The 27147-nt window shown below is 43.3% G+C and overlaps 1 protein-coding gene across 2 annotated transcripts; it reads left to right on the top strand.

The window, feature by feature from the left end:
- Positions 1-142: 142 nt before the first annotated feature.
- Positions 143-26988, top strand: LOC110514412 (nuclear GTPase SLIP-GC). 2 transcript variants are annotated; one of them, XM_036941723.1, is made up of 12 exons: positions 143-253; positions 350-529; positions 2925-3082; positions 3165-3270; positions 3438-3546; positions 10596-10729; positions 13681-13759; positions 14028-14112; positions 18669-18711; positions 25630-25711; positions 25837-26085; positions 26193-26988. In XM_036941723.1, exons 1-12 carry the CDS (start codon positions 179-181, stop codon positions 26201-26203), a joined length of 1311 nt encoding a protein of 436 aa, XP_036797618.1. In that variant the 5' UTR covers positions 143-178; the 3' UTR covers positions 26204-26988. The 2 variants fall into 2 exon arrangements, with proteins under 2 accessions (XP_036797618.1, XP_036797617.1); XM_036941722.1 differs by having other exon boundaries at positions 25813-26085.
- Positions 26989-27147: the final 159 nt, after the last annotated feature.

The raw sequence follows: 27147 nt of genomic DNA, 5'->3' as shown, positions 1-27147 counted from the left end.
TTATTCTAAAGTCATATTCTCACCCTGAATGTGAATCTAACAACAACTGTCTCTGCTCATACAATTATTGTTTACCTAAAGATAATTTTACATAAACAGAAAGATTAATAAAGACATCTTGTCTTCAGAGATACCTGCTCTGCTGAAAAGCTTGAACGACCAACGGTCAGAAAAAGTGATGAGAGACTATGTGAATGGAGCGTATGGGATCCTCTCCCTGGTCCACGTGGTAAACCATGAGATCACCAAATCGGTATTGCCTTTAATGCATTAGCCTTTTTTTTAAATGAATGTACCCTTGATCCATCTCAATACGTTTACGGATTGGTTGTACTCTGTTGTGTTTAAGATGGAGACCGAAAAAGAAAAATTGCACAAACTTCTAGAACAAAGGCTGGAAGATGAGCTCCAGAACATTGACCAGTTCATGTCAGACATTCACATGGAGTTTGACAAGTGCCTTTCAGCCGGAGTGCTAGAGTCAGAGAAGACATGTGTGACAAGAGCCAAGGAGGAAGTGATAGCACCAGTAAGTCAATGGTACCTTATGCTGGGCCATAAGGTTCTAGCAGGGTTCAATGGAGTTTTACTTCTTCAAACTTGATCTGAGCGCAGTTTATTAAATCTTGTTCTGAGCCCAGATTATTCAATCTTGTTCTGAGCGTAATTTATTCAACCTTGTTCTAAATGCAGCTCTTTCTCAAGATCAATGGTCTGTTAATCTGTTAGTATGCTAAATAGTTAAATAGTTAACCAATACCTACCCAAACTATCTACATTGACCGTTTTTGCACTGTCTCTTTTGACTCATAGCATGCACTGCTGTTACTGTTTATTATCTATCATGTTACCTAGTCACTTTATCCCTACCTATATGTATATATCTACCTCAATTACCTCGTACCCCTGCACATTGACATGGTACTGGTACCCCATGTACAGTTGAAGTCGGAAGTTTACCTACACCTTAGCCAAATACATTTAAACTCAGTTTTTCACAATTCCTGACATTTAATCCAAGTAAAAATTCCCTGTCTTAGGTCAGTTAGGGTGACCACTTTATTTTAAGAATGTGAAATGTCAGAATAATAGTAGAGAGAATGATTTATTTCAGCTTTTATTTCTTTCATCACATTCCCAGTGGGTCAGAAGTTCACATACACTCAATTAGCATTTGGTAGCATTGCCTTTAAATTGTTTAACTTGGGTCAAATGTTTTGGGTAGCCTTCCACAAGCTTCCCACAATAAGTTGGGTGAATTTTGGCCCATTCCTCCTGACAGAGCTGGTGTAACTGAGTCAGGTTTGTAGGCCTCCTTGCTCGCACACGCTTTTTCAGTTTTGCCAACAGATTTTCTATAGAATTGAGGTCAGGACTTTGTGATGGCAACTCCACTACCTTGACTTTGTTGTCCTTAAGCCATTTTGCCACAACTTTGGAAGTATGCTTGGGGTCATTGTCCCATTTGCGACCAAGCTTTAACTTCCTGACTGATGTCTTGAGATGTTGCTTCAATATATTCACATAATTTTCCTCCCTCATTATGCCATCTATTTTGTGAAGTGCACCAGTCCCTCCTGCAGCAAAGCACCCCCACAACATGATTCTGCTACCCCCGTGCTTCACAGTTGGGATTGTGTTCTCCGGCTTGGTCATTATGGCCAAACAGTTCTATTTTTGTTTCATCAGACCAGAGGACATTTCTACAAAAAGTACGATCTTTGTCCCCTTGTGCATTTGCAAACCATAGTCTGGCTTTTTTTTTGCGTTTTTGGAGCAGTGGCTTCTTCCTTGCTGAGCGGCCTTTCAGGTTATGTCGATATAGGACTCGTTTTACTGTGGATATAGATACTTTTGTACCTGTTTCCTCCAGCATCTTCACAAGGTCCTTTGCTGTTGTTCTGGGATTGATTTGCACTTTCGCACCAAAGTACGATCATCTCTAGGAGACAGAACACGTTTCCTTACTGAGCGGTTTGACGGCTGCGTGGTCCCATGGTGTTTATACTTGCATACTATTGTTTGTACAGATGAATGTGGTACCTTCAGGAAATTGCTCCCAAGGATGAACCAGACTTGTGGAGGTCTACCATTTTTTTCTGAGGTCTTGGCTGATTTCTTTTGATTTTCCCATGATGTCAAGCAAAGAGGCACTGAGTTTGAAGGTAGGCCTTGAAATACATCCACAGGTACACCTCCAATTGACTCAAATGTTGTCAATTAGTCTATCAGAAGCTTCTAAAGCCATGACATCATTTTCAGGAATTTTCCAAGCTTTTTAAAGGCACAGTCAACTTAGTGCATGTAAACTGCTGACCCACTGGAATTGTGATACAGTGAATTTATAAGCGAAATAATCTGTCTGTAAACAATTGTTGGAAAAATTCCTTGTGTCATGCACAAAGTAGATGTCCTAACCGACTTGCCAAAACTATAGTTTGTTAACAAGAGTGGTTGAAGTGGAGTGGTTGAAAAACGAGTTTTAATGACTCCAACCTAAGTGTATTTAAACTTCTGACTTCAGCTGTATATAGCGAAGTTATCATTACTGATTGTGTATATATTCCTTGTGTTATTATTTTTCTATTTATTCCTCTCTCTGCATTGTTTGGCCCAGAAGTAAACATTTCACTGTAAGTTTACACCTGTTGTTTACAAAGCATGTGCCAAATTCAATTTGATTTGAACAAATGTGATTGGTTGGATGAAAGCTCACATATGGTCCCTGGTTCGTATATGCCACCCCAAACCCTAACTCTAAACTTAATTGGAATTACTTGGAATGCATTTCTTGCCAAAACTTAAACAATCACAATTGTTTCTTCAATGGAGGCAGAGCTGCTCTAAGAACAAGATAAAATTAGGAAAACTCCAATCTTTTCTCCAATCTGACAATAGGATGATCATATTTTATGTTTTTTCAGAAAGGAAAAGGAGGAGGAGGGTACCACCAGACCCTGAGAGCTGTATGCAACGGCCAGGGGTTCTGCAGGTCAACAAATGGAGTAAAAACAAACATGAACGCTTCACTGAGCAGCTCTCTGTGCGATTCCATTAAAAAAATGTTTTCAAAAACATTCAAGTAAGTTATGTTCTCAATGCCTTACAGACACATTTATTGGGACACACCACTTGAGTAACATGGTTATTATCATGTCTTCTAGGAAATCTCAGAAATCTATCTCTGCAAAGATTGATAATTTCAGCATCCTCTTAGAGAGCTATGATGAAGAAACCATGTTTCCTCGGCTGGCATTCCTCAAAACTGAGGTTTGTGGAAATACAACTGTGTTATGTACATTTGATTGGATGTTATCTGTGAAGCTGTTTAATATATGGTACTGTGCTATGCTCTACCTTCCAATTATGGCGGTCTAGTAAAGTGTAATGTTAAGTAGTCTAATATTCATAATAGTATTTTGTCTGGTGTCAAAAAGGAACACAAATTGAAAGCAGATCTTAAAAATGAGATCGTCCAGAGGAAGAAGACAATCTACTCTTCACTCACCAAGTCAATCATGACCTCCATGCTCCCCTCCTATATAGGTCAGTCTAACTGTCAGCATTAATCTGTCACTATACAGTGCCTTGCAAAAGTATTCATCCCCTTAGCATTTTTTCTCTATTTTGTTGTATTACAACCTGTAATTTAAATGGATTTTTATTTGGATTTCATGTAATGGACATTCACAAATTAGTCCAAAATGGTGAAGTGAAATGAAAATATATATATATTTCAAAAAATTATACAAAATTAAAAACGGATAAGTGTTGTGTGCATATGTATTTACCCCCTTCGCTATGAAGCCCCTAAATAAGATCTGGTACAACCAATTACTTTCAGAAGTCACATAATTAGTTGGATTGCATACAGGTAGACTTTATTTAAGTGTCTCATGATCTGTCACATGATCTCAGTATATCTACACCTGTTCTGAAAGGCCCCAGAGTCTGCAACACCACTAAGCAAGGGGCACCACCAAGCAAGCGGCACCATGAAGACCAAGGAGCTCTCGAAACAGGTCAGGGTGTTACGGTGAGTGAATGAGGACCCAAAAGCGAACTAACTTAAACAGAGCTTCTTTAATAACCAAACAAAGGTAGGCTCAGATAGACCGGCAGATTCCGACAGGACAGGACAAGGTTACAGCAAACATGACGACAGTCTGGTTCAGGCATGAAACACAACAAACAAGAATCCGACAAGGACAGGAGCAGAAACAGAGAGAGATATAGGGACCTAATCAGAGGGAAAAAGGGAACAGGTGGGAAAAGGGGTGACGAGGTGGTTAGGAGGAGACAAGGCACAGCTGGGGGAAAAGAGGGGGAGAAAAGGTAACCTAACAACGACCAGCAGAGGGAGACAGGGTGAAGGGAAAGGACAGAGACAAGACACAACATGACAGTACATGACAGTACCCCCCCACTCACCGAGCGCCTCCTGGCGCACTCGAGGAGGAAATCTGGCGGCAACGGAGGAAATCCTCGATCAGCGCACGGTCCAGCACGTCCCGAGAGGGAACCCAACTCCTCTCCTCAGGACCGTACCCCTCCCAATCTACGAGGTACTGGTGACCACGGCCCCGAGGACGCATGTCCAAAATTCTACGGACCCTGTAGATGGGTGCGCCCTCGACAAGGATGGGGGGGGGGGGGGGAGACGAGCGGGGGCGCGAAGGACGGGCTTGATGCAGGAGACATGGAAGACCGGGTGGACGCGACGAAGGTATCGCGGAAGAAGAAGTCGAACTGCGACAGGATTAATGACCCGAGAAATACGGAACGGACCAATGAACCGCGGGGTCAACTTGCGAGAAGCCGTCTTAAGGGGAAGGTTCTGAGTGGAGAGCCAAACTCTCTGACCGCGACAATATCTAGGACTCTTAGTTCTACGCTTATTAGCAGCCCTCACAGTCTGCGTCCTATAACGGCAAAGTGCAGACCTGACCCTCTTCCAGGTGCGCTCGCAACGTTGGACAAAAGCCTGAGCGGAGGGGACGCTGGACTCGGCGAACTGAGATGAGAACAGCGGAGGCTGGTACCCGAGGCTACTCTGAAAAGGAGATAGCCCGGTCGCAGACGAAGGAAGCGAGTTGTGGGCGTATTCTGCCCAGGGGAGCTGTTCTGACCAAGACGCAGGGTTGCGAAAAGAAAGACTGCGTAAGATGCGACCAATAGTCTGATTGGCCCGTTCTGCTTGACCGTTAGACTGGGGGTGAAAGCCGGAAGAGAGACTGACGGAAGCCCCAATCAAACGGCAAAACTCCCTCCAAAATTGAGACGTGAATTGCGGACCTCTGTCCGAAACGACGTCTGACGGAAGGCCATGAATTCTGAAAACATTCTCGATGATGATTTGTGCCGTCTCTTTAGCAGAAGGAAGCTTAGCAAGGGGAATGAAATGAGCCGCCTTAGAGAACCTATCGACAACCGTAAGAATAACAGTCTTCCCCGCTGACGAAGGCAGTCCGGTGACAAAATCTAAGGCGATGTGAGACCACGGTCGAGAGGGAATAGGAAGCGGCCTGAGACGGCCGGCAGGAGGAGAGTTACCGGACTTAGTATGCGCGCAGACCGAACAAGCAGCCACGAAACGACGCGTGTCATGCTCCCGGGTGGGCCACCAAAAACGCTGGCGAATGGAAGCAAGCGTACCCCGAACGCCAGGGTGGCCGGCTAACTTGGCAGAGTGAGCCCACTGAAGAACGGCCAGACGGGTAGGAACGGGAACGAAAAGAAGGTTCCTAGGACAAGCGCGCGGCGACGGAGTGTGAGTGAGCGCTTGCTTTACCTGCCTCTCAATTCCCCAGACAGTCAACCCGACAACACGCCCCTCAGGGAGAATCCCCTCGGGGTCAGTGGAGGCTACTGAAGAACTGAAGAGACGAGACAAAGCATCAGGCTTGGTGTTCTTAGAGCCCGGACGATAAGAAATCACGAACTCGAAACGAGCGAAAAACAGCGCCCAACGCGCCTGACGCGCATTAAGTCGTTTGGCAGAACGGATGTACTCAAGGTTCCTATGGTCAGTCCAAACGACAAAAGGAACGGTCGCCCCCTCCAACCACTGTCGCCATTCGCCTAGGGCTAACCGGATGGCGAGCAGTTCGCGGTTACCCACATCATAGTTACGTTCCGACGGCGACAGGCGATGAGAAAAATACGCGCATGGGTGGACCTTGTCGTCAGAGAGGGAGCGCTGAGAAAGAATGGCTCCCACGCCCACCTCTGACGCGTCAACCTCGACAACGAACTGTCTAGAGACGTCAGGTGTAACAAGGATAGGAGCGGATGTAAAACGATTCTTGAGGAGATCAAAAGCTCCCTGGGCGGAAACGGACCACTTAAAGCACGTCTTGACAGAAGTAAGGGCTGTGAGAGGAGCTGCCACCTGACCGAAATTACGGATGAAACGACGATAGAAGTTCGCGAAGCCGAGAAAGCGCTGCAGCTCGACGCGTGACTTAGGGACGGGCCAATCAATGACAGCTTGGACCTTAGCGGGATCCATCTTAATGCCTTCAGCGGAAATAACAGAACCGAGAAATGTGACGGAGGAGGCATGAAAAGTGCACTTCTCAGCCTTCACAAAAAGACAATTCTCTAAAAGGCGCTGGAGGACACGTCGAACGTGCTGAACATGAATCTGGAGTGACGGTGAAAAAATCAGGATATCGTCAAGGTAAACGAAAACAAAGATGTTCAGCATGTCTCTCAGGACATCATTGACTAATGCCTGAAAGACAGCTGGAGCGTTAGCGAGGCCGAAAGGAAGAACCCGGTATTCAAAGTGCCCTAACGGAGTGTTAAACGCCGTCTTCCACTCGTCCCCCTCCCTGATGCGCACGAGATGGTAAGCGTTACGAAGGTCCAACTTAGTGAAAAACCTGGCTCCCTGCAGGATCTCGAAGGCTGAAGACATAAGAGGAAGCGGATAACGATTCTTCACTGTTATGTCATTCAGCCCTCGATAATCTATGCAGGGGCGCAGAGACCCGTCCTTCTTCTTGACAAAAAAAAACCCCGCTCCGGCGGGAGAGGAGGAGGGGACTATGGTACCCGCGTCAAGAGCTACAGACAAATAATCTTCGAGAGCCTTACGTTCGGGAGCCGACAGAGAGTATAGTCTACCCCGGGGGGGGGGTGGTTCCCGGAAGGAGATCAATACTACAATCATACGACCGGTGTGGAGGAAGAGAGGTGGCCCTGGACCGACTGAACACCGTGCGCAGATCGTGATATTCCTCCGGCACCCCTGTCAAATCACCAGGCTCCTCCTGTGAAGAAGAGACAGAGGAAACAGGAGGGATAGCAGACATTAAACATTTCACATGACAAGAGACGTTCCAGGAGAGGATAGAATTACTAGACCAATTAATGGAAGGATTATGACAAACTAGCCAGGGATGGCCCAAAACAACAGGTGTAAAAGGTGAACGAAAAATTAAAAAAGAAATGGTTTCACTATGATTACCAGAAACAGTGAGGGTTAAAGGTAGCGTCTCACGCTGAATCCTGGGGAGAGGACTACCATCCAGGGCGAACAAGGCCGTGGGCTCCTTTAACTGTCTGAGAGGAATGTCATGTTCCCGAGCCCAGGTCTCGTCCATAAAACAGCCCTCCGCCCCAGAGTCTATTAAGGCACTGCAGGAAGCTGACGAACCGGTCCAGCGTAGATGGACCGACAAGGTAGTGCAGGATCTTGAAGGAGAGACAGGAGTAGTAGCGCTCACCAGTAGCCCTCCGCTTACTGATGAGCTCTGGCCTTTTACTGGACATGAAATGACAAAATGACCAGCGGAACCGCAATAGAGACAGAGGCGGTTGGTGATTCTCCGTTCCCTCTCCTTAGTCGAGATGCGGATACCTCCCAGCTGCATGGGCTCAGCACCCGAGCCGGCAGAGGAAGATGGTAGTGATGCGGAGAGGGGGGCAACGGAGAACGCGAGCTCCTTTCCACGAGCTCGGTGACGAAGATCAACCCGTCGCTCAATGCGAATAGCGAGTTCAATCAAGGAATCCACGCTGGAAGGAACCTCCCGGGAGAGAATCTCATCCTTTACCTCTGCGCCGAGACCCTCCAGAAAACAAGCGAGCAAAGCCGGCTCGTTCCAGCCACTGGAGGCAGCAAGAGTGCGAAACTCAATAGAGTAGTCTGTTATGGATCGATTACCTTGACATAGGGAAGACAGGGCCCTGGAAGCCTCCTCCCCAAAAACAGATCGATCAAAAACCCGTATCATCTCCTCCTTGAAGTCCTGATACTGGTTAGTACACTCAGCCCTTGCCTCCCAGACTGCCGCGCCCCACTCACGAGCCCGTCCAATAAGGAGAGATATGACGTAGGCGACACGAGCAGTGCTCCTGGAGTAAGTGTTGGGCTGGAGAGAAAACACAATATCACACTGGGTGAGGAACGAGCGGCATTCAGTGGGCTCCCCAGAGTAACACGGCGGGTTATTGATTCTGGGCTCCGGAGATTCGAGAGCCCTGGAAGTGGCCGGTGGATCGAGGCGGAGATGGTGAACCTGTTCTGTGAGGTTGGAGACTTGGGTGGCCAGGGTCTCAACGGCATGTCGAGCAGCAGACAATTCCTGCTCGTGTCTGCCTAGCATCGCTTACGGCCACACCGGCCTGAGTACGCCTGATCTCGTCTGATCTCGGAAGCTAAGCAGGGTCGGGCCTGGTTAGTACTTGGATGGGTCGGATTCTTCTGTTACGGTGAGTGAATGAGGACCCAAAAGCGAACTAACTTAAACAGAGCTTCTTTAATAACCAAACAAAGGTAGGCTCAGATAGACCGGCAGATTCCGACAGGACAGGACAAGGTTACAGCAAACATGACGACAGTCTGGTTCAGGCATGAAACACAACAAACAAGAATCCGACAAGGACAGGAGCAGAAACAGAGAGAGATATAGGGACCTAATCAGAGGGAAAAAGGGAACAGGTGGGAAAAGGGGTGACGAGGTGGTTAGGAGGAGACAAGGCACAGCTGGGGGAAAAGAGGGGGAGAAAAGGTAACCTAACAACGACCAGCAGAGGGAGACAGGGTGAAGGGAAAGGACAGAGACAAGACACAACATGACAGTACATGACACAGGGACAACATTGTGGAGAAGTGCAGATCAGGGTTGGGATATAAAAAAATATCCAAAACTTTGAACATCCCACGGAGCACCATTAAATCCATTATTAAACAATGGACAGAACATGGCACCACAACAAACCTGCCAAGAGGCAGCCACCCAACAAAACTCACGGACCAGGCAAGGAGGGCATTAATCCGAGAGGCAACAAAGAGACCAAAGATAACCCTGAAAGTGCTGCAAAGCTCCACAACGGAGATGTGAGCATCTGTCCATAGGACCACTTTAAGCCGTACACTCCACAGAGGTGGGCTTTATGGAAGAGTGGCAAGAACAAAGCCATTTCTTAAAAAGCTAACACATTTGGTGTACACCAAAAGGCATGTGGAAGACTCCCCAAACATATGAAAGAAAAGGTACTCTGGTCAGATGAGACTAAATTGTAGCTTTTTGGCTATCAAGGAAAATGCTATGTCTGGCGCAAACCCAACTCCTCTCATAACCCCGAGAATACCATCCCCACAGTGAAGCATGGTGGTGGCCGCATCATGCTGTGGGGATGTTTTTCTTCGGCAGGGACTGGGAAACTGGTCAGAATTGAAAGAATGATGGATGGCGCTAAATACAGGGAAATTCTGAGGGAAACTCAATCCAATTGAGAATCTGTGGTATGACTTAAAGATTGCTGTACACGAGCAGAATCCATCCAACTTGAAGGAGCTGGAGCAGTTTTGCCTTGAAGAATGGGCAAAACTCCCAGTGGCTGAATGTGCCAAGCTTATAGAGACATACCCCAAGTGACTGGCAATACAAGAGACTGGTAGCTGCAAAAGGTGGCGCTACAAAGTATTGACTTTCAGGGAGTAAATAGTTATGCACACTCAAGTTTCCTGTTTTTTTTGTCTTATTTCTTGTTTGTTTCACAATAAAAAGTATTTTGCATCTTCAAAGTGGTAGGCATGTTGTGTAAATCAGATGATACAAACACCCAAAAAATCTATTTTATTTCCAGGTTGTAAGGCAGCAAAATAGGACAAATGCCAAGGGGGTTGAATACTTTTGCAAGCCACTGTAATTCCCTTTAGTATACATGTCAATAGCAATCGTAAAATAATAGTTCTGCAAAATGTGATATTTAGATGTTCATTTCCTTAACCCTGAAAACAAGGAATGACTACAATCCACACTTTCGTTTTGTTAGCCATTGCCAGCAAATAATGATTTGGGCATAATATTTAAATCATGCTAAATGGGTGAGATTGGTTTTTAGTCTGAAAAATGTTTAACAAAAAAATAAAGAAATAAAGAAACAAGTTTAACAAAACCAAGGTGTGGATTTCAGTTACAAGGTTCATAGACTGTTTTCAAGGTAAGTAAAAAAAATATATAATATCTAAATATGTCAATCCGCTGAACTGTCCCTTTAACAATCACTGGATAGAAGTGACCTCTTAACAATGACTTTTTAATAACTTACTTCGTCAACTTTTTCTCTCTGATTTTTAGAGGCTTCAGATGTACATGGGAAAGGATCCCTAAAGAGAATGCAGGACATACTCGAGAGTCACATTGAGTCATCAAAGAGCACCATGTTCCACGATGCTAAGGGGAAGATGCTGACACTCCTAGCCAAGCTCAGGGTAGGATACTTTTTATGTCACTGTTTCAATTCAATTATTGAAGTGTTAATATTATCACAATTGGTGTTATGCGCGACGCACTCAGTTTTCCACCACAAAACACCAGAAAATTGCCAAAAATAGTGAAACCAGCTCACCTTCCTTTAGAATATTATTTGACTATCAAATGTTCAATGTTTAAAAATATATATATTTCTTACAGTATTAAACAAGGTTTCAGTTCATGTAACAGTTTCATAGCGAATCATGTTACAAGTGGCAATAGGGATGCAAGTGTGCATCGTCTCAATTCTCATTTTGCCCAAAACAGTAGCAGACTGGAGTGATCAGTATCAAACACATCAGCAAGTGGCCTCTCCATAAAGGACTTAGGGGATACGTGTTCTTTCAACATAACATTGGCGATGTCTTTTCTTATGTTAACACGTCTGAGGTGCTGCATAACAGGCAGGTCTCTCTCACGGTTTGCTGCTATGATTGGATAGAGTGAATCAACGCAGCTGTTTCTTCGTACAGACAATTCTTCGTAGGCTTTACAATCCTGTGTTACTGGGCAAGTGGGCGTGATTGTAATCCGAACCCAACCCTCATGTACAGTGCCTTGCGAAAGTATTCGGCCCCCTTGAACTTTGCGACCTTTTGCCACATTTCAGGCTTCAAACATAAAGATATAAAACTGTATTTTTTTGTGAAGAATCAACAACAAGTGGGACACAATCATGAAGTGGAACGACATTTATTGGATATTTCAAACTTTTTTAACAAATCAAAAACTGAAAAATTGGGCGTGCAAAATTATTCAGCCCCCTTAAGTTAATACTTTGTAGCGCCACCTTTTGCTGCGATTACAGCTGTAAGTCGCTTGGGGTATGTCTCTATCAGTTTTGCACATCGAGAGACTGAAATTTCTTCCCATTCCTCCTTGCAAAACAGCTCGAGCTCAGTGAGGTTGGATGGAGAGCATTTGTGAACAGCAGTTTTCAGTTCTTTCCACAGATTCTCGATTGGATTCAGGTCTGGACTTTGACTTGGCCATTCTAACACATGGATATGTTTATTTTTGAACCATTCCATTGTAGATTTTGCTTTATGTTTTGGATCATTGTCTTGTTGGAAGACAAATCTCCGTCCCAGTCTCAGGTCTTTTGCAGACTCCATCAGGTTTTCTTCCAGAATGGTCCTGTATTTGGCTCCATCCATCTTCCCATCAATTTTAACCATCTTCCCTGTCCCTGCTGAAGAAAAGCAGGCCCAAACCATGATGCTGCCACCACCATGTTTGACAGTGGGGATGGTGTGTTCAGCTGTGTTGCTTTTACGCCAAACATAGCGTTTTGCTTTGTTGCCAAAAAGTTCAATTTTGGTGTCATCTGACCAGAGCACCTTCTTCCACATGTTTGGTATGTCTCCCAGGTGGCTTGTGGCACACTTTAAACAACACTTTTTATGGATATCTTTAAGAAATGGCTTTCTTCTTGCCACTCTTCCATAAAGGCCAGATTTGTGCAATATACGACTGATTGTTGTCCTATGGACAGAGTCTCCCACCTCAGCTGTAGATCTCTGCAGTTCATCCAGAGTGATCATGGGCCTCTTGGCTGCATCTCTGATCAGTCTTCTCCTTGTATGAGCTGACAGTTTAGAGGGACGGCCAGGTCTTGGTAGATTTGCAGTGGTCTGATACTCCTTCCATTTCAATATTATCTTGCTTGCACAGTGCTCCTTGGGATGTTTAAAGCTTGGGAAATCTTTTTGTATCCAAATCCGGCTTTAAACTTATTCACAACAGTATCTCGGACCTGCCTGGTGTGTTCCTTGTTCTTCATGATGCTCTCTGCGCTTTTAACGGACCTCTGAGACTATCACAGTGCAGGTGCATTTATACGGAGACTTGATTACACACAGGTGGATTGTATTTATCATCATTAGTCATTTAGGTCAACATTGGATCATTCAGAGATCCTCACTGAACTTCTGGAGAGAGTTTGCTGCACTGAAAGTAAAGGGGCTGAATAATTTTGCACGCCCAATCTTTCAGTTTTTGATTTGTTAAAAAAGTTTGAAATATCCAATAAATGTCGTTCCACTTCATGATTGTGTCCCACTTGTTGTTGATTCTTCACAAAAAAATACAGTTTTATATCTTTATGTTTGAAGCCTGAAATGTGGCAAAAGGTCGCAAAGTTCAAGGGGGCCGAATACTTTCGCAAGGCACTGTATGTAATGAGGACCTCACAAAACTCAGTTTTTGAATATACTGACTTTATTACCAAAATAATCATACTTTTAATAAATGATGGCACTGGAATAAATGTTTATGACTAATATCAATGCCAAATAGGCCAATTTCAACCAGAAAAGGTGGTTCTTGCATGCAGTTTCCCTTTAACATCATTTTTATTTAACTAGGCATGTCAGTTAAGAACAAATTCTTATTTACAATGACAGCCTGCCACAGATGACTCTGGGCCAATTGTGCACTGCCCTATGGGACTCCCGATCATGTGACACAGCCTGGATTTGAACCAGGTACTGCAGTGACAGGCACATGCAGTGCCTTAAACATGAGGCACAAATGTAAATGAATCCCTAATCACATGAAAGAAATTATTCTCTTCAGAAATTACTTCCTCAAATCAACCAAATAACTAGGGCTTTACAATGATGGTGAAAACGTTTTGGTACAGGGATATTTCACCCAAACTACAACATGACATATTGGTGACCCTGTAAGCAGTCTATGGACAAGGTACGACAGCAATCCATGCTTTTGTTTTGCTTACCTGGCCACAGTTTCTAATGTTAACCTTTTAACATTTGTGACACAAAGTACACAAGGACATTAAAGGTTATATATTCATGCCACAACCACTGTACTGTCAAAATGATCAAATACAAAATTAGAAAATGTTTACAAAATGTTTATTATGTCTCCTTTTTACTTCCGTTAGGAACACATTGTGCAGGAGCTAAGGTCTAAACTAAAGGAAGCTGTGAAGCAGTCACTCCACAATGAGCTACCTCTCCCAGGTAAATCAAAGAAACTATGAAAGTATAGTTGCTGATGTTTCCATCTCACATGTATGGTTCAAATACATATATACTGCAATATTCCACGTTATACATGTACAATTTCCAGCTGCAAATGTAAATTACAATGCCAAATGTCAATGCCATACCAGTAGTAGTAAAGGAAGGGGAATCATGTTACTGAGTGGTTAAAGTAAGTGTTAGGGTAAGGTTAGAAAAACTAAAACAACACAAATCCCCCAAAAGTAATGTATTGTCTTTGTTGCAGATATATCTGAGCACTATGAGATAGTGAAGAGCGCCCATGAAAAAATGATGAGTAAACCTATCACAGATGTTGAAGATGAGAAACGGTAAAGACTCACTGCTCCACATAAAACCATACATTTGAAAGTCTGAAACAAAGTAGGTTCAATCTGTAGCACTGATGAGCCGCACTTTAAAACCCCATAAGGTAGCCTAGTGGTTAGAGTGTTGGGCCAATAACTGAAAGATTACTGGATTAAATCCCTGGGCTGACAAGATAAAAATGTGTAATTCTGCCCCTGAACAAGGCAGTTAACCCACTGTTCCCTGGTAGGCTGTCAATGTAATTAAGAATTTGTTCTTAACTGACTTGTCTAATTAAATAAATAGGTCTCAGGGTCCACAGCTAGGTTTCTACTAAGCTAACATATGGAATAGTTTTAAGAGGTCATACCAAGGATCATTTAGCTAATTGATTTGGAATGTTAGGATCCCTGTAAGTATCCAATGTTTTATGAAACCTTGAATTTGGCCTTACATTGAATAACATATTCATACCAGTGGAGGCTGCTGGGGGGAGGACGGCTCATGATGATGGCTGGAACGAAGAGAAAGGAATGGCATCAAACCATGTTTGATGTATTTGATACCATTCCACTGATTCCGCTCCAGCCATTACAACAAGCCTGTCTTCCCCAATTAAGGTTCCACCAACCTCCTGTGACTCATACATGGTAAAAAAATATAGTTTGTTTTGAAATGTCTGTCCTATATCTGAGAGATATAAGAAAGACAAGAAGAAACCATGTACATGTAGGTAGAGTTATTATTAAAGTGACTATGCATAGATGATAACAACAGAGAGTAGCAGCAGTGTAAAAGGGGGGGGGCATGCAATTACAGTGCCTTGCGAAAGTATTCGGCCCCCTTGAACTTTGTGACCTTTTGCCACATTTCAGGCTTCAAACATAAAGATATAAAACTGTATTTTTTTGTGAAGAATCAACAACAAGTGGGACACAATCATGAAGTGGAACGACATTTATTGGATATTTCAAACTTTTTTAACAAATAAAAAACTGAAAGATTGGGCGTGCAAAATTATTCAGCCCCTTTACTTTCAGTGCAGCAAACGCACTCCAGAAGTTCAGTGAGGATCTCTGAATGATCCAATGTTGACCTAAATGACTAATGATGATAAATACAATCCACCTGTGTGTAATCAAGTCTCCGTATAAATGCACCTGCACTGTGATAGTCTCAGAGGTCCGTTAAAAGCGCAGAGAGCATCATGAAGAACAAGGAACACACCAGGCAGGTCCGAGATACTGTTGTGAAGAAGTTTAAAGCCGGATTTGGATACAAAAAGATTTCCCAAGCTTTAAACATCCCAAGGAGCACTGTGCAAGCAATAATATTGAAATGGAAGGAGTATCAGACCACTGCAAATCTACCAAGACCTGGCCGTCCCTCTAAACTTTCAGCTCATACAAGGAGAAGACTGATCAGAGATGCAGCCAAGAGGCCCATGATCACTCTGGATGAACTGCAGAGATCTACAGCTGAGGTGGGAGACTCTGTCCATAGGACAACAATCAGTCGTATATTGCACAAATCTGGCCTTTATGGAAGAGTGGCAAGAAGAAAGCCATTTCTTAAAGATATCCATAAAAAGTGTTGTTTAAAGTTTGCCACAAGCCACCTGGGAGACACAACAAACATGTGGAAGAAGGTGCTCTGGTCAGATGAAACCAAAATTGAACTTTTTGGCAACAATGCAAAACGTTATGTTTGGCGTAAAAGCAACACAGCTCATCACCCTGAACACACCATGCCCACTGTCAAACATGGTGGTGGCAGCATCATGGTTTGGGCCTGCTTTTCTTCAGCAGGGACAGGGAAGATGGTTAAAATTGATGGGAAGATGGATGGAGCCAAATACAGGACCATTCTGGAAGAAAACCTGATGGAGTCTGCAAAAGACCTGAGACTGGGACGGAGATTTGTCTTCCAACAAGACAATGATCCAAAACATAAAGCAAAATCTACAATGGAATGGTTCAAAAATAAACATATCCAGGTGTTAGAATGGCCAAGTCAAAGTCCAGACCTGAATCCAATCGAGAATCTGTGGAAAGAACTGAAAACTGCTGTTCACAAATGCTCTCCATCCAACCTCACTGAGCTCGAGCTGTTTTGCAAGGAGGAATGGGAAGAAATTTCAGTCTCTCGATGTGCAAAACTGATAGAGACATACCCCAAGCGACTTACAGCTGTAATCGCAGCAAAAGGTGGCGCTACAAAGTATTAACTTAAGGGGGCTGAATAATTTTGCACGCCCAATTTTTCAGTTTTGGATTTGTTAAAAAAGTTTGAAATATCCAATAAATGTCGTTCCACTTCATGATTGTGTCCCACTTGTTGTTGATTCTTCACAAAAAAATACAGTTTTATATCTTTATGTTTGAAGCCTGAAATGTGGCAAAAGGTCGCAAAGTTCAAGGGGGCCGAATACTTTCGCAAGGCACTGTAGTCTGGGTAGCCATTTGATTAGATGTTCAGGAGTCTTACGGCTTGGGGGTAGAAGCTGTTTAGAAGCCTCTTGGACCTAGACTTGGGTCTCCGGTACCGCTTGCCGTGTGGTAGCAGAGAGAACACTCTATGAAAATGGTGGCTGGAGTCTTTGACAATTTTTAGGGCCTTCCTCTGACACCGCCTGGTATAGAGGTCCTGGATGGCAGGAAGCTTGGCCCAAGTGATGTAGTGGGCCGTACCTCTGTAGTGCCTTGCGGACGGAGGCCAAGCAGTTGCCATACCAGACAGATTCCAAATGCAAATGTGACACTTGAAATCAACTGAAGACCTTTAATCTGCTTACTTGTAAATCAACTAATGAGGGAATAACACACACCTGGCCATGGAACAGCTGAGCAGTCAACTACTTTATGGAACACCATGGAACAGTTGAGCAGTCAACTACTTTATGGAACACCATGGAACAGCTGAGCAGCCAACTACTTTATGGAACACCATGGAACAGCTGAGCAGCCAACTACTTTATGGAACACCATGGAACAGCTGAGCAGTCAACTACTTTATGGAACACCATGGAACAGCTGAGCAGTCAACTACTTTATGGAACACCATGGAACAGCTGAGCAGCCAACTACTTTATGGAACACCATGGAAAAGCTGAGCAGCCAACTACTTTATGGAACACCATGGAACAGCTGAGCAGCCAACTACTTTATGGAACAGCTGAGCAGCCAACTACTTTATGGAACACCATGGAACAGCTGAGCAGCCAACTACTTTATGGAACACCATGGAACAGCTGAGCAGTCAACTACTTTATGGAACACCATGGAACAGCTGAGCAGCCAACTACTTCATGGAACACCATGGAACAGCTGAGCAGTCAACTACTTTATGGAACACCATGGAACAGCTGAGCAGCCAACTACTTTATGGAACATCATGGAACAGCTGAGCAGCCAACTACTTTATGGAACACCATGGAACAGCTGAGTAGCCAACTACATTATGGAACACCATGGAACAGTTGAGCAGTCAACTACTTTATGGAACACCATGGAACAGCTGAGCAGCCAACTACTTTATGGAACACCATGGAACAGCTGAGCAGTCAACTACTTTATGGAACACCATGGAACAGCTGAGCAGCCAACTACTTTATGGAACACCATGGAACAGCTGAGCAGCCAACTACTTTATGGAACACCATGGAACAGCTGAGCAGCCAACTACTTTATGGAACACCATGGAACAGCTGAGCAGCCAACTACTTTATGGAACACCATGGAACAGTTGAGCAGTCAACTACTTCAAGTCATGTGTCCCCCGAAACATGACCCGCCAAACCGCGCTTCTTAACACCGGCCCGCTTAACCCGGAAGCCAGCCACACCAACGTGTCGGAGGAAACATCGTTCAACTGACGACCGAGGTCAGCCTGCAGGCACCAGGCCCGCCACGAGAGCGAGATGAGCCAAGTAAAGCCCCCACGGTGCTGGGACAATTGTGCGCCGCCCTATGGGACTCCCGATCACAGCCATTTGTGATACAGGATCGAACCCGGGTCTGTAGTGACGCCATTTGGTAGGCCCCACCAAAACGTAAATTTATAACTCAAATACTGCAAGGATTATTTTTTTTATTTTATTTTTTTACTATAAAAATACAGCTTCCCTGCCGGTCAAGTATTGTCCCGACTTTGAAGAATCCCTGTACTGATTCCCTGCTATTCTACAAAGTTTGCCATGAGGATGAGAGAAAATGTTGCAGTTTTAAAGCAAATTTTCTGAAATTGTTTTTAATTTTCAATCACGCTATAACACGGATCTTTGGAAATACAGATTGAATTTTGCCCTAAGCTGTCAAAGGACCAAGTAAACTATAATGTTGTTGTTGTTTTTCAGAGTTGATGGAAAGTGACTAGACAGTGGCATTTATACCATTCTGATTATGTATTCTTAAGTATGTCTGTGTTGTCCTCCATGTCCTCTATAAAGAGTCTGAATGATTTGACTTTATAATTAGCTTACAGACACATATCAACAAATACTTTTGTTTGTGCTGGTCTTTTATTTTGTATTTATTCTGAATTCAATTACTTACAGAACTTCTTGTTTTTATCATTGTAGTGTTCCAGAACACAGCTCGGGGAAGGAAACGACATCTGAGCAGGTAACTGCCAAAATAAAGTCAACACCAACATAAAGTGTTTTAATAGGGCGTTGGGCGACCACGAGCCAGAACAGCTTGGCATAGATTCTACAAGTGTCTGGAACTCTATTGGTGGAATCCAACACCATTTTCACACAAAAAATTCCATAAAATTGTGTTTTGTTGATGGTGGTAGAAAACGTAGACTCAGGCACCCCTCCAAAATCTCCCAGAAGTGTTCAATTGGGTTGAGATCTGGTGACAGAAACAGCCGTGGCTTATGGCTCACATTGTTTTCATGCTCATCAAACCATTCAGTAACCACTCGTGTCCTATGGATGGGAGCATTGTCATCCTATTGTCATCCACAGCTAAGGTAGCCGAAAATAATGGTGAAAATAATTTGTAATATCTTTATTTTATTTCACCTTTATTTAACCAGGTAGGCTAGTTGAAAACAAGTTCTCATTTACAACTGCAACCTGGCCAAGATAAAGAAAAGCAGTGCGACACAAAAAACAACACAGAGTTACACATGGAATAAACAAACATGCAGTCATGCAGTCAATAATACAATAGGAAACGTCTATATACAGTGTGTGCAAATGAGGTAGGATAAGGGCGGTAAGGCAATAAATAGGCCATAGTTGTAAAATAATTACAATATAGCAATTAAACACTGGAGTGATAGATGTGCAGAAGATGTTTTTTTTGTTTGTTGTTTTTTTCACCTTTATTAAACCAGGTAGGCTAGTTGAGAACACCTTTATTAAACCAGGTAGGCTAGTTGAGAACACCTTTATTAAACCAGGTAGGCTAGTTGAGAACACCTTTATTTAACCAGGTAGGCTAGTTGAGAACACCTTTATTAAACCAGGTAGGCTAGTTGAGAACACCTTTATTAAACCAGGTAGGCTAGTTGAGAACACCTTTATTTAACCAGGTAGGCTAGTTGAGAACACCTTTATTTAACCAGGTAGGCCAGTTGAGAACACCTTTATTTAACCAGGTAGGCTAGTTGAGAACACCTTTATTTAACCAGGTAGGCTAGTTGAGAACACCTTTATTTAACCAGGTAGGCTAGTTGAGAACACCTTTATTTAACCAGGTAGGCCAGTTGAGAACACCTTTATTTAACCAGGTAGGCTAGTTGAGAACACCTTTATTTAACCAGGTAGGCTAGTTGAGAACACCTTTATTAAACCAGGTAGGCTAGTTGAGAACACCTTTATTTAACCAGGTAGGCTAGTTGAGAACACCTTTATTTAACCAGGTAGGCTAGTTGAGAACACCTTTATTTAACCAGGTAGGCTAGTTGAGAACACCTTTATTTAACCAGGTAGGCTAGTTGAGAACACCTTTATTTAACCAGGTAGGCCAGTTGAGAACACCTTTATTTAACCAGGTAGGCCAGTTGAGAACACCTTTATTAAACCAGGTAGGCTAGTTGAGAACACCTTTATTAAACCAGGTAGGCTAGTTGAGAACACCTTTATTTAACCAGGTAGGCCAGTTGAGAACACCTTTATTTAACCAGGTAGGCCAGTTGAGAACACCTTTAATTGACCAGGTAGGCCAGTTGAGAACACCTTTATTTAACCAGGTAGGCCAGTTGAGAACACCTTTATTTAACCAGGTAGGCTAGTTGAGAACACCTTTATTTAACCAGGTAGGCTAGTTGAGAACACCTTTATTTAACCAGGTAGGCTAGTTGAGAACACCTTTATTTAACCAGGTAGGCCAGTTGAGAACACCTTTATTTAACCAGGTAGGCTAGTTGAGAACACCTTTATTTAACCAGGTAGGCTAGTTGAGAACACCTTTATTAAACCAGGTAGGCTAGTTGAGAACACCTTTATTTAACCAGGTAGGCTAGTTGAGAACACCTTTATTTAACCAGGTAGGCTAGTTGAGAACACCTTTATTTAACCAGGTAGGCTAGTTGAGAACACCTTTATTTAACCAGGTAGGCTAGTTGAGAACACCTTTATTTAACCAGGTAGGCCAGTTGAGAACACCTTTATTTAACCAGGTAGGCCAGTTGAGAACACCTTTATTAAACCAGGTAGGCTAGTTGAGAACACCTTTATTAAACCAGGTAGGCTAGTTGAGAACACCTTTATTTAACCAGGTAGGCCAGTTGAGAACACCTTTATTTAACCAGGTAGGCCAGTTGAGAACACCTTTATTTAACCAGGTAGGCCAGTTGAGAACACCTTTATTTAACCAGGTAGGCCAGTTGAGAACACCTTTATTTAACCAGGTAGGCTAGTTGAGAACACCTTTATTTAACCAGGTAGGCCAGTTGAGAACACCTTTATTTAACCAGGTAGGCCAGTTGAGAACACCTTTATTAAACCAGGTAGGCTAGTTGAGAACACCTTTATTTAACCAGGTAGGCTAGTGTAGAACACCTTTATTTAACCAGGTAGGCTAGTTGAGAACACCTTTATTTAACCAGGTAGGCCAGTTGAGAACACCTTTATTTAACCAGGTAGGCCAGTTGAGAACACCTTTATTTAACCAGGTAGGCTAGTTGAGAACACCTTTATTTAACCAGGTAGGCTAGTTGAGAACACCTTTATTTAACCAGGTAGGCTAGTTGAGAACACCTTTATTTAACCAGGTAGGCTAGTTGAGAACACCTTTATTTAACCAGGTAGGCTAGTTGAGAACACCTTTATTTAACCAGGTAGGCTAGTTGAGAACACCTTTATTTAACCAGGTAGGCTAGTTGAGAACACCTTTATTTAACCAGGTAGGCCAGTTGAGAACACCTTTATTTAACCAGGTAGGCTAGTTGAGAACACCTTTATTTAACCAGGTAGGCTAGTTGAGAACACCTTTATTAAACCAGGTAGGCTAGTTGAGAACAAGTTCTCATTTACAACTGCGACCTGGCCAAGATAAAGCATAGCAGTGTGAACAGATACCAACACAGAGTTACACATGGAGTAAACAATAAACAAGTCAATAACACAGTAGAAAAAAGAAAGAGTCTATATACATTGTGTGCAAAAGGCATGAGGTAGGCAAATAATTACAATTTAGCAGAGTAACACTGGAGTGATAAATGATCAGATGGTCATGTGCAGGTAGAGATACTGGTGTGCAAAAGATCAGAAAAGTAAATAAATAAAAACAGTATGGGGATGAGGTAGGTAGATTGGATGGGCTATTTCCCGATGGACTATGTACAGCTGCAGCGATCGGTTAGCTGCTCAGATAGCAGATGTTTAAAGTTGGTGAGGGAGATAAAAGTCTCCAACTTCAGCGATTTTTGCAATTCGTTCCAGTCACAGGCAGCAGAGAACTGGAAGGAAAGGCGGCCAAATGAGGTGTTGACTTTAGGGATGATCAGTGAGATACACCTGCTGGAGCGCGTGCTACGGGTGGGTGTCGCCATCGTGACCAGTGAACTGAGATAAGGCGGAGCTTTACCTAGCATGGACTTGTAGATGACCTGGAGCCAGTGGGTCTGGCGACGAATATGTAGCGAGGACCAGCCGACTAGAGCATACAGGTCGCAGTGGTGGGTGGTATAAGGTGCTTTAGTAACAAAACGGATGGCACTGTGATAAACTGCATCCAGTTTGCTGAGTAGAGTATTGGAAGCTATTTTGTAGATGACATCGCCGAAGTCGAGGATCGGTAGGATAGTCAGTTTTATCAGGGTAAGTGTGGCGGCGTGAGTGAAGGAAGCTTGGTTGCAAAATAGAAAGCTGACTCTAGATTTGATTTTAGATTGGAGATGTTTGATATGAGTCTGGAAGGAGAGTTTACAGTCTAGCCAGACACCTAGGTACTTATAGATGTCCACGTATTCTAGGTCGGAACCATCCAGGGTGGTGATGCTAGTCGGGCGTGCGGGTGCAGGCAGTTTTACTAGCGTTTAAGAGCAGTTGGAGGCCACGGAAGGAGTGTTGTATGGCATTGAAGCTGAGGTGCAAGTAGAGATACTGTGGTGCAAAGGAGCAAAATAAATAACAGAATGGGGGAGAAGGTAGTTGGATGGGCTATTTACAAATGGGCTATGTACAGGTGCAGTGATCTGTGAGCTGCGTTGACAGCTGGGGCTTAAAGTTAGTGAGGGAGATATGAGTCTCCAGCTTCAGTGATTTTTGCAGTTTGTTCCAGTCATTGGCAGCAGAGAACTGGAAGAAAAGGCAGCCAAATGAGGAATTGGCTTTGGGGGTGACCAGTGAGATATAACAGCTGGAGCACGTGCTACGGGTGGGTGCTGCTATGGTAACCAGTGAGCTGTGAGCTAACAAAGCTATCAAAGACTTATAGATGACCTGGAGCCAGTGGCTTTGGCGACGAATATGAAGCGAGGGCTAGCCAACAAGATCATACAGGTCGCAGTGGTGGGTAGTATATGGGGCTTGGTGACAAAATGGATGGCACTGTGATAGACTAGATCCAATTTGCTGAGAAGTGTTGGAGGCTATTTTATAAATGGCATCGCTGAAGTCATGGATCGGTAAGATAGTCAGTTTTACAAGGGTATGTTTGGCAGCATGAGTGAAGGATGCTTTGTTTGTGAAATAGGATGCCGAATCTAGATTTAATTTTGGATTGGAGATGCTTAACGTGAGTCTGGAAGGAGAGTTTACAGTCTAACCAGACACCTAGGTATTTGTAGTCCACATATTCTAAACCAGAACCGTCCAGAGTAGTGATGCTGGACAGGCGGGCAGGTGTGGGCAGCGATCGGTTGAAGAGCATGCATTTAGTTTTACTTGCATTTAAGAGCAGATGGAGGCCACGGAAGGAGTGTTGTATGGCATTGAAGCTCGTCTGGAGGTTAGTTAACACAGTGTCCAAAGAAGGGCCAGAAGTATACAAAATAGTGTCGTCTGCGTAGAGGTGGATCCGAGAATCCCCAGAAGCAAGAGCGACAACATTGATGTATACAGAGAAAAGAGTCAGCCTGAGAATTGAACCCTGTGGCACACCCATAGAGACTGCCAGAGGTCCGGACAACAGGCCCTCCGATTTGACACACTGAACTGTGTCTGAGAAGTAGTTGGTGAACCAGGCAAGGCAGTCATTTGAGAAACCAAGGCTGTTGAGTGCCGATAAGAATGTGGTGACTGACAGAGTCGAAAGCCTTGGCCAGGTCGAGGAAAACAGCTGCACAGTATTGCCTCTTATCGATGGAGGTTATTATGCCGTTTAGGACCTTGAGAGTGGCTGAGGTGCACCCATGACCAGCTCAGAAACCAGATTGCGTAGTGGAGAAGGTACGGTGGGATTCGAAATGGTCAGTGATCTGTTTGTTAACTTGGCATTTGAAGACCTTAGAAAGGCAGGGTAGGATAGATATACATACAGTGGGGCAAAAAAGTATTTAGTCAGCCACCAATTGTGCAGGTTCTACAACTTAAAAAGATGAGAGAGGCCTGTCATCATAGGTACACTTCAACTATGAAAGACAAAATGAGAAAAAAAATCCTGAAAATCACATTGTAGGATTTTTTATGAATTTATTTCATTTTTGTAGAGGCTCTACAATGAAATAAGGCAATAATTACAAACCGAAACAGCAATGGACAAGGCATATTGACATTAGGGAGAGGCATGCGTGGCCGAGTGATCATTGGGTCCAGTGAGTAGCTGGGCGAGCTGGAGATACTGCGATTCAGACAGCTAGCAGACCGGGGCTAGCAGGCAAACAGAAGGGCCTTAGAGGGACGTTGCGATGGAATTACTCAGTTGTAGCCCCTTCGTGCGGTTACGTCGGCAGATCAGTCTTGATGGATCAGCAGGGCTCCGTGTAGTAAAAGGGTCCAGGCCAATTGGCAAAATAGGTATTGTGGCCCAATTATTATTTTTTTAATAAAAAATAAATAAATATAAAAAAGGAAAATAATTGGCTGATGGAATTCTTCAGCTAACAGTCCGGTGAGCTCTAGACAGATAGCGGGCCGCGGCTAGCAGATGGGCATTCACAGGCTAGCAGATGGGGACGTCGCAATGGGGGAGCCAGTTGAAATCCCTCTCAGGCGGATTATGTCTGTAGTCTATTCGTGAAGGATCGACGGGGCTCCGTATCGGCAATAAAAGTGGTCCAGGCCAATTGGTAAAATAGGTATTGTAGCCCAAGGAGTAGCTGATGGACCTCTTCAGCTAGCCGGGAGATGGGCCTAGCATAGGCTAGTTCCAGGCTAATTGGTGGTTGCTTCGGGACAGAGGCGTTAGCCAGGAGAAGCCAATCAGATAGCAGCTAGCTAGCTGTGATGATCCAGATGAAAAGGTTCAGAGCTTGCGGTAGGAATCCGGAGATATGGAGAGAATTAAGTCCAATTTGCTCTGGTTTGAGTTACGCTGTGCAGACTGGCGAGAGTTGTCCGGGCTAAAGGTAGCTGATGACCGCTAGCAGGTAGCTGATGACCGCTGACTACTAGCTACTAGCTAGTAAGTTGGCTAGCTTCTGTTGGGGGTTCCGGTTCAAAAGTAAAGAAAATTGCAGAATCATTCCACATTGAGTGAGGCAGATTGCAGATTGTATGTTGAAGTTGAGGTTGAGGTTAAGAAAAATCTAAAAAAATATGTGCGAAGAAAAATATAATGGCCTGCCCAGCACTTTATACATGCCCCTAAGCATGATGGGATATTCATTACTTAATTAACTCAGGAATCACACCTGTGTGGAAGCTCCTGCTTTCAAAATAATTTGTTTCCATTATTTTGACAGTTACCTGTACATTAGTTGAAGAAAAGTTTCAAATCAAATGACACTGTGAGATTAAAATGAGGTTGATGGTCATTTCTGCACTTTTCACAATTCTTCGGCATTTTCTCCAGAGTGTATATAAAAGGATGTTAGTGATATATCTTGTTTCTGTTTCACCTCCTAAATGGTTGTAGAATCCACTAGCAGAACTACACAGGTCTCAATTTGTTGATGGAAGGCTGTGTGATTCCCACCAACAGGTTCCACTTCGAAACAACAGGAATGATGAGAAGACAAAGAAGAAGAAGAAACAAAAGAAAAGGGCGAAGGATGTTCTTGCAGGTAAAAGCCATCCTTGATATAGGCTGTCTTTGTTCAAATACATTTTTTTTACGCAACCATTACTATACGAGTTTTTGCTTTCTTCTGTACACTGTACTAAGGGGCTCTTTCACCTGAAATCCCAGGTGCTGCGTTTGTGGATAAGCACATGAGTGCACTAATCAAGAGGGTCACAATGGTGATGGCTATAGCAGATGACCTACTGGGAGAGGACATGATCCAAGATGAAATGTATTCGATTATTGATGTAGCCGAGACCAGTGAGAAAAAAATGAGAGTTATGTACAAGGCTCTACGCTCAGGAGGACCACTGATTAAATCAGCCTTCTACACAGCTCTCCAAACTAATGAACCTAATCTTGTCAACGACTTGGGTAAGAACAATATATACTATTTACACCCTGTGATTACCCTAACACATAGTGTGCATTGTGATGTACAGTACACATCATATATTTTCACATTCCTCTTCCATTTTAAGCTTCCCCCTGAAGACAGACCTGGCTTGGGTTGGTCCTCAAGTGCTGGACAAAGGGCAGCAAGCAGTCTCACCGGCTGTGGGACAGCAGCGGAGTTACTATCCTCCTAATGCCCCTATGGGTGTTGGGGGATATAACCAACTAGCTCTATCATCCTTTTTGTAGTTGTTGTGGCTTTATTTTTGTGGCAAACTGAAATCTGTGCTCTTGCAATCTGCTATAGCCTGGTACTTTGTTTTCCTCAGAATGTTTTGTGTGTTTTGTTTTTATCAAACCCATCTTTAGTGTTCTTACTGTATGTGTGAGGGGAAAGGGACAACCCAAAACTGGTTAAATATGATGTTAGTTTAAAAAACTTGTGCATGCATAAATACTTGAGGACAGCAGAGGGACAAACAGGTTGAGTGGTATGTATGCTTGTTAATTGATTTATGCATTATTTTATTTGGTACATAATACAATCATGTTATGTGGAAATGTTTGTCACAATTTATTTGACCAGAGGACAATACCAGTGGAAACAGTGCCATGAAGTAATGTGCAACCCAAGATAAAATATTGGTCATGTATGTAACATTTTATTTTAGATGTGTGCTTGATTATACCGATGAATTCTGTTTATCTCTGTTGTAGCTTATATTCTGATTGTATTATGGTACCTGGTTTATATCATCATTCATTCTGTTTGTTCAAAGTAATCTCTAAATCATCATTATATCTTCAACTAGTTTTACATTTTATGTTTCTGTGTTGAATGTCTCATTGTTTCATTTTTTTCCTCAATAAAAATAAATGTTAAAAGTACCATAGAAATAATATATATCTCACATGAATACTAAACAGGCAATTTAAATATCAACATTTAATATGGTGATTCTGCAATAAATACATCATGCATAGGCCTATAAACAGGAAACATTTACAAAATGTATTGTATTAAACAAACAAATTACAACA

This window comes from Oncorhynchus mykiss, chromosome 13 (assembly GCF_013265735.2).
Source record: "Oncorhynchus mykiss isolate Arlee chromosome 13, USDA_OmykA_1.1, whole genome shotgun sequence".
Taxonomy (NCBI): domain Eukaryota; kingdom Metazoa; phylum Chordata; class Actinopteri; order Salmoniformes; family Salmonidae; genus Oncorhynchus; species Oncorhynchus mykiss.
Note: the sequence above shows the minus strand (reverse complement) of the source record. Positions and strands in the feature narration are given on the sequence as shown.

What these genes read in the sequence shown, in the direction of transcription:
- LOC110514412 (XM_036941722.1), top strand. Translation starts at nt 179, where the DNA reads ATGAGAGACTATGTGAATGGAGCGTATGGGATCCTCTCCCTGGTCCAC. An exon ending in ACCATGAGATCACCAAATCG is followed by an intron (nt 254 to 349) that starts GTATTGCCTTTA and finishes GTTGTGTTTAAG; the next exon opens with ATGGAGACCGAAAAAGAAAA. An exon ending in AGGAAACGACATCTGAGCAG is followed by an intron (nt 18,712 to 25,629) that starts GTAACTGCCAAA and finishes TCCCACCAACAG; the next exon opens with GTTCCACTTCGAAACAACAG.